Source organism: Raphanus sativus, chromosome 6 (assembly GCF_000801105.2).
Source record: "Raphanus sativus cultivar WK10039 chromosome 6, ASM80110v3, whole genome shotgun sequence".
Taxonomy (NCBI): domain Eukaryota; kingdom Viridiplantae; phylum Streptophyta; class Magnoliopsida; order Brassicales; family Brassicaceae; genus Raphanus; species Raphanus sativus.
Window position 1 is genome coordinate 10017233 of NC_079516.1, and position 8080 is coordinate 10025312.

Below are 8080 nucleotides of genomic sequence, written 5' to 3' on the forward strand. Positions count from 1 at the left end.
GACTAAGTTCTGAAAATTTGGATTTTGCCTAAAAAATACCTGATGAAGTTTTCAATAATGCAATCCCTCTTTGGAAAGAATTTCTGATAGGTAGCTTAAATTCCTTCCTGCAGCACTTCATGTGGATAAGATTCACATTATCGTTAAAAAAATATGGCAGCAAAGGATAAACACACAAAAAATTGGTTTTGGGTTAAAATCCACTCATTTGAGCTAAAACTAATGACGGGAAATCCTTTAGCCTATATTTGAGAAGTGATTTGCCATATCTCTTCACTATAATAATTTTGAAAGAAAAATGATGACATAGCACATTAAATTAATGACATGGGTTGAAACAAATTATAGACATTTACATTTATTGTTGATTTATATTTTAGTTAAGTTTTTTAAAATATGGTAATAACTTATAGATCATTATATAATAACAATAAATAATATAATAATAAAATAAAAATATAATAATAACTAAATTTTCGAAATGACAATTCTCTCAAATAGTTTTTTTAAGTTTTTGTCACAAAATAGCACTCAAAAAATAAAATGACCAAAATAGCACATTTTTGTTTTGAAAAATTTTAATATTTATTTTTTGTTTTTAAATATTTGAACACATTCCTAAAATTCCACCCCTTAATTCTAAACCATAAGTCTTAATTAATTAATCCAAGGGTTATAAATGCATATTTACCCTTCAATAAAACTTATTTTGGTCATTTTCCTTTTTGTAGTACTATTTTGTGATAAAAACTTGGTTTGATGTTATCTTGGTCTTTTTCTCTTTTCGAAATATTATTTAGCTATATTTTTATAAGTATATAAATTTTATTATTAAAACAATTCTTCGAAAGACTGCATTTAACAAAAAGATTTTTTTTTTCAAATTGTAACATAGACATTTACATTTAATGTTGATCTTTTATTTTTGGCAAGTTTTTAGAATATAGTAATAATTCATAGATCATCATTAATATAGCAGTACATAATATAATTGTACAAATAGAAATATAATATTATTTTAAAATTTTCAAAATTTAATACTATTTTATAATATATAATTATTGATAGTAAGACAATTCTTCAAAATTATACAGTTTTAAATGTAATTTTCTAATCTCAATACTATTAATTTATTTTTAATATCCATAAATTTTAGAATTATTATTTAGTTTTATGTTTTGATAGTTAAATACCTAAAAAAGTTTCTCTTAAATTTACAGAATTTGATTTAATATATTTTAACTAAAAGATATACATAAAGGAATATTTTAAAAATTGTAATTTAAATATATACATATATTATTAAATATACATTTAATAAAAAATATTTATTTAATCTTAGATTTTTACATATGATTAAATTAAAATTATGCATTGTAAGCAAAAAATAAAATCAAAAATTAACAAAAAAAAATTATTTTAAAATAAATTTTTAATTTTAATCTTTTTTTTCTGCACATGGTACAAGAAAACACCTAGTATGTAATATAAAGTCAGGCATGGCAGGCTTAAACGTCTTAGAGACTGAGGGCAAAATTAAAAACTAGAACTTTAAATTATCATAAAAATTTAAACAAGGTCCTCCGGAAACAAACTAGAATTTTTTTTTTTTAATGAGATTCTAGTAATATGCTTGGGTTTAACTATAGCCAATGGGCTTGTAAAACATTTTGGGTCTTTCTTTTAAATTTAAGTAAGCAAGTTACAAAAAAAAAAAAAAAAACAAAGACCGATTTAGTTAAGTTATATGTATACACTTAAAAGTTGCTCAAAAAGAATACACGTTTAATAGAAACAAAAGAGAACTTATTTATATCAGTAAAACTAGGTGCTTTTCCCACCTAAGGATAAAATACTGTTACAAATATTTATAAATAGATGTATTATCAATTCAAAGACCATTAAAATAAGTTATTGTTCATGTGTTTAAAATATCTAATAATAAATTAAATAACAATTTTTTAGAAAAAAATTGATTAACTCAACAATTATTTTATATATAACAGTTCTTCATCATAACATAAAAATTTTTATTACGTAAAATAAACTTAAAGTACTCATATGTTTAAAATATCTAATATCAAATTAAATATCAAACTATTTATTTTTCTGACAAAAAATCAAACTATTTATATATACAAAGTTTTAATTATAATAATAATTATTTAATATAAATTTATTTTTAAATGACACATTTTTTATTATAGTAAAATTATCTTTGATTGCATAAATTTGTATTGTCATCATCTTTCATTGCATAAAATAAATCTAAAACACTCATATATAAATATATGTGTGTGTGTGTGTGTGTGTGTGTGTGTGTGTGTGTGTGTGTGTGTGTGTGTGTGTGTGTGTGTGTGTGTGTGTGTGTGTGTGGATTTATCTCTTTTGAAAAATTTAGTAAAAAAATAAATATCAAATTATTTATATATGACACAGTTTTTTTACTATAGTAAAATTATATTTATCATGTAAATAAACTTGAAAACAATCATGTATACATAAAATTATATATATATATGTGTGTATTTATCTTTCTTTATTTAAAATTTATGATATAAAGCATTTTGGATAATATAATATAAACTTATTTTAGGTAATGATAGTTATAAATATAAAATTTGTTTCTAACTTATGGTTAATAATATATTAACAAATCTACTTGTTCATGAAAACTCGAATGTGAAAAAATCATTTTGCAAATAATAATATATATACTATAATACCAGCTGAGAAAATGGGAGATCTTGATCCTTAATATGTTTACTACTTATTATGGTGTTTAATAATCTGCACATTACTCCAAAACATGCATGGGCCTTATAAGACTCTAAAATCATAATATTTTACTGTAATATCAGAACTATAAACAAATTTTTGTAACCACAATGAAAATTCTCACACTAAAACCTCTTTTTGCATTATAATATTATAATATTCTAATAATATAATTTCTATTATTTAATATTTATAGTATAAATAATAATAATCTGATATTTACAATATAACTCATTATTATCATGTAATTATATTACTAAAAGAAATTACAACAATTTTAATTAAAATATTTACTATTTCAATATATAATAATATTAAAAAAAAATTTTAAATTAAACATTTCAATACGTATATTTTATTGTAAATATTTAATTTAATCGTTATCTTTTATTTAGTTTAATATTTTTTATTAAATAGTGTTTGTTGTGGTGAACAATATCACACCAAACTTGGTGTAAAACTATAGTTTTATACTAAGCTAATGTAATTTTTGGTGAGGTTGAAACTTTTTCGTGTGGAAACTATGCTAACCTTAATATATGGTTGGAGATGATCGAGGAACAAACTCTAAAATATCTAAGAGTTTCTATTTTTCAAATATTTCGTTTTATGTATTTGTTTGACAGAATAAAATTAAGTATAAGGAAGGTGGTATACTTAGATCTTTACATATCTTTATCAAAACATTTTTTACAATTTCAAGTATTTTACAGTGGTTTATGTCCTAAAGTTTTCTGATTTTTAAATTATTAGAAATAAAATAATAAAGAATATCAAAACATAACACATGATCCAATGACATTTCAAAACATCAAGACCCAAAATTAAAGAAATATATAATTTGCTTACTGAACAAAACCAAAGTATCAAAAGTGTACCTACGAGGTAGCTTTTCTTGGATTCCTATTTGGATGGTTTATAATTTAGATCTGGTACACGATCATAAACGTTAGAATAATGCTACGCAACTCTGGTAAAGACGCCTCAAAAAAGTCATATTCAAGTAGAATTTATGGATGCACATCAACACAACTATTGTCAAACTATTAAACCGTTTTTTTTTATCTAACATCAGCAAACTATTAAAGTAATTTTGAAAAGTACACTGATATTTTTTTCCCAATAGAGAGAGAGGACAGACATTAGAGTACGCTTGACAATAAACATCTACTTGGATGATTATTTTTGAATTGAACACCAAATTCAAAAATTGCATATACATATTTCATACATATATATACCAAAAATTAAAAGAAACAAAAACTGAAATAATGTTCCCTCAGGGAGATCCAAACCTTCCGCTGACACAAAGTCAGAAGAAGGATGATTAAAGTTATGATTCAAATAATTCCATATAATATATATAAACTCTCTAAATATTTTTTGAACAAAAAAAAAAACTATTAATTAATGATAATATGACAACTATTAATAATGAAAAAACAGAGAAGCAGGAGACAGGTCCTGTGGTCATCCAAAATAAGTCCACGTTCTTCCTCTTTTCCATCTTTCAACAGCTCATCTTAGATCTCCCCTCGATTTTACTCCTTCTTCTTCTTATTCATTATCATTATCTCTCATCTCATCTCATCTCATCTCACACTTTCTTTCTCCACAATCAATCAATCCACCGATCTGCATCAAAAATGGAAGGAGGTGCCGATGGAACCGTCCGCGTCGGTGGTCTAAACTCCACCAAGCCAGCTCGGGGACTCGAATTGGAGTCGTCCGATTCGGCGGTTTCGTCACCGGTGACGCGTCAGAAAGCAGCAGCCGCGAAGCAATTCATCGAGAACCATTACAAGAATTACTTGCAAGGCTTGCACGAGCGTATGGAGAGGTTCGTTCATCATCAATTTTAGTTTGTTTGACTTGAGGTTGTTTGATTCTGTTAAATGTTTGCTTTCCACAGACGCAGAGAGTTTCAGAGGAAAGTGCAAGAAGCTCAGTTACCTGTTGAGGAGCAAGACGAGATGATGAGGAGTCTTGCTCGTCGAGAGACGGAGTACATGAGGCTTCAGAGACGTAAAATTGGGATTGATGACTTTGAGCTCTTGACTGTTATTGGCAAAGGTGCCTTTGGTGAGGTAACATAAGAAGAGATCAACCAATGTGATGATGACGTGTTTACTTTATTAAGGAATTGTAACTCTACATGATTTTTTTATTTAAATCTCTCTCTCTCTCTCTCATAGGTTAGATTATGCCGTTTGAGATCTACAGGCGAGGTTTATGCCATGAAGAAATTGAAAAAAACTGATATGCTTAGCCGTGGACAGGTGCCTCTACCTACCTTACTTTTTGTATTCACCCTTGCATCATTCTCACTGAAATATGTGGTTAGTTAGTGGACAATTGCTGCAAACATAGCTGACCAACCGGGGCTCCTAGCTCTAGTGGTAAAGGGCTCTCAGCTGTGAGTTCCGCCACCTGGGTTCGACCCGGCCACTGGAGAATTAACTAGTCTGGACACTTATGTGTGGCTAGGATACCTCTGTATAATTCAAAAAAAAAACATAGCCTACTGACTTAAACTCTTGGATCACCTAGTAAAGATCTAAGGGATCCACCGATTCAAGTCATTTTAATTTGATGATTTAGGGTATGCGGATCCAAAACCTAGTCACAGCATCATCATTGGATTGCTTCAGTTTCTGTTTTGCAACTTCTTTTTCTTCTTTTTCTTCTATTTTACTGTCCACTTTTCTTTTCTCGATAGGTTGAGCATGTAAGGTCTGAGAGGAACTTACTTGCGGAGGTTGACAGCCGTTACATTGTCAAGCTTTTCTACTCTTTTCAAGATTCTGAATGTTTGTATCTTATCATGGAGTATTTGCCTGGGGGTGACATCATGACTTTACTCATGAGAGAAGACATTCTTTCCGAAGATGTTGCCCGCTTCTATATTGCTGAGAGCATTCTTGCTATCCATTCTATCCATCAACACAGCTATGTCCACAGGTATTATAAATAATAACAAGTCTTGACGCTGGGTGATTTAGTGTGTTGGGGGAGGAGGATCTCTGTGCTGGTTCTTGATTTGAGTTTGTTTCGTCTTGCCTTGCCTGTAGGGACATTAAACCTGATAATTTGATACTAGACAAAAGTGGGCATTTGAAGCTTTCAGATTTTGGGCTATGTAAGCCACTGGATGATAAGTATTCTTCACTCCTACTAGAAGACGAAGAAATGCTTTCTCAGGAAGCAGAGAGCCAGTCAGGAAAAACAGACTCTGACAAAGCACCCTGGCAAATGCCTAAAGAGCAGTTGCTGCAATGGAAGCGCAATCGCCGTGCACTGGTACATACATATGCTTGTTCTCTAATTGGATTACATAGGTTTACTCTTTTTTTATTTTACTTCACTGTAAAGATGAATATTAATTTCTTTCATATTTACAGGCTTATTCAACCGTTGGAACTCTTGATTACATGGCTCCAGAAGTACTACTAAAGAAAGGATATGGAATGGAATGTGACTGGTGGTCGCTCGGAGCAATTCTGTATGAGATGTTAGTTGGGTATCCCCCATTCTGCTCTGATGACCCCCGTATAACATGCCGCAAGGTAGGTGTATATATATATGTGTACCTGGTTAGTCATGGATGCATTTTTATTATCTATAGTAAAATATTCATGCTTACTTATAAAGATCTGTACTTACTTCCTCAGATAATTAATTGGAGGGTATGCTTAAAATTCCCTGAAGAACCGAAAATATCAGAGGAAGCCAGGGACTTGATTTGTCGCTTGCTATGTGATGTTGAGTCCAGGTTGGGAACCAGAGGTGCTGAGGAGATAAAGGTGAGACTTGTGAAAAAGGATATGTAAATATGCATTATGTTTTCCTTGCTTTTCAGCCATCACATCATTGAAATTCGATTTTGTTCTTGTTTTCAGACTCATCCGTGGTTCAATGGCACCCAATGGGACAAACTGTATGAAATGGAGGCAGCTTACAGACCAACTGTTGATGGAGAACTAGACACACAAAATTTTGAGAAGTTCCCTGAAGTAAGTTAGATAGAATCTTAAAATGCTTGTTATGACATTTTCTGGCTTCGATTAGTTGGTGAACCATAAACTTGTTTTAAAGCTCCTAAACAAACTTAAAGAGACGTTCTGGTATCCTCATCAAGTTTTTTTTTATATAAATCTTGTAGGTTGAAGGATCGGCATCTGAAGCACCACAAGTTGGTCCTTGGAGAAAGGTGACGCACTCCACTTAATTCCTGTAGTATAATCTGTGTTGCAAATTGATGTTTTGGAGCAGGTTTTGTTTTGTAAATGGTTAAATAGTGCCACCACAACATAGAAGAAGAAAAAAAAAAGCTGAATGAGTTTACATAGTAGCTTTTGGTGCTAACTTGTTGATTGGTTGAGCAGATGTTGACGTCCAAGGACAATAACTTCATAGGATTTACATTTAAGAAGTCAGACATCACAAGATCAATGGAAAATACAGGTGACTCTTCTTTCTTTCTCTATTGATCATGCGATTCCTTATAACTTGGTCTTAACCTAAGAGTTTTCTATTGAGAGAAGGTCGAATAGTTGATATACATCTAAGTTAAAGCCCTGACACTGAATGTAGGTACGGACATGAAACCAAATGGATCAGGGGACGCCCCGTCATTGATATCATTGTTAGGTACGTAAGAAAATATAGTAAACCGCTACAGTCAGTATGTTTTGCGTTTAGTAATAGTTTCTATATTATTTTCAGGTCGGATCAATATGGAAGAAGCTGAAGGTGGTGAGTTAAACCAAAAGACATAGAAAAATGTTCTTTTTCTTTATCCTTTTGCAGTTGTTTTCTGATCATTTGGCAGAGGCAGTGGAGGCGATGGTAGTTTTTTAAACCACATACATGGCTTGTATGATGGTTCATAAAACTTCTATTTGCTTCTCTTTTCATTTCTTTTGTTACATATTTTGTATTTTTTTTCTTTGATCTATAAGAGAAACTGTAAAGAATGGAAGAACCATTTCTTTGGGGACATGTTACACATATTCAATTGAAAACATAGAAATGAAGCTTTGCTTTTCTGCCATACTTCTCTTTCTCCTCCGATTTTACTCCGTTTTTAAATTATTTTTTCGGTTTTTATCAGTTACCTCTGTAAATGATTCAGAATCCGGTTAACACTGAAGAGAAAACCGGGTCAGGGTGCATCTGGAAATACTTGCTGGATTCTTTGATTCATCATAACTCAAAATGGACAAAATTTGGAGAATCAGTAGTAAGAAGTTATTTGTTAATAATCATGTGATTAATTGACCGCAAAATAAAAAGCAAGTAG

At 30.3% G+C, this 8080-nt stretch overlaps 1 protein-coding gene across 1 annotated transcript; it reads left to right on the forward strand.

Moving 5' to 3' along the window:
* Positions 1 to 4240: 4240 nt before the first annotated feature.
* Positions 4241 to 7833, forward strand: LOC108805749 (uncharacterized). The gene is made up of 12 exons (XM_018577689.2): positions 4241 to 4618; positions 4691 to 4865; positions 4974 to 5057; positions 5498 to 5739; positions 5850 to 6078; positions 6180 to 6344; positions 6450 to 6581; positions 6678 to 6791; positions 6941 to 6988; positions 7164 to 7242; positions 7372 to 7428; positions 7504 to 7833. Exons 1-12 carry the CDS (start codon positions 4425 to 4427, stop codon positions 7554 to 7556), a joined length of 1572 nt encoding a protein of 523 aa, XP_018433191.1. The 5' UTR covers positions 4241 to 4424; the 3' UTR covers positions 7557 to 7833.
* Positions 7834 to 8080: the final 247 nt, after the last annotated feature.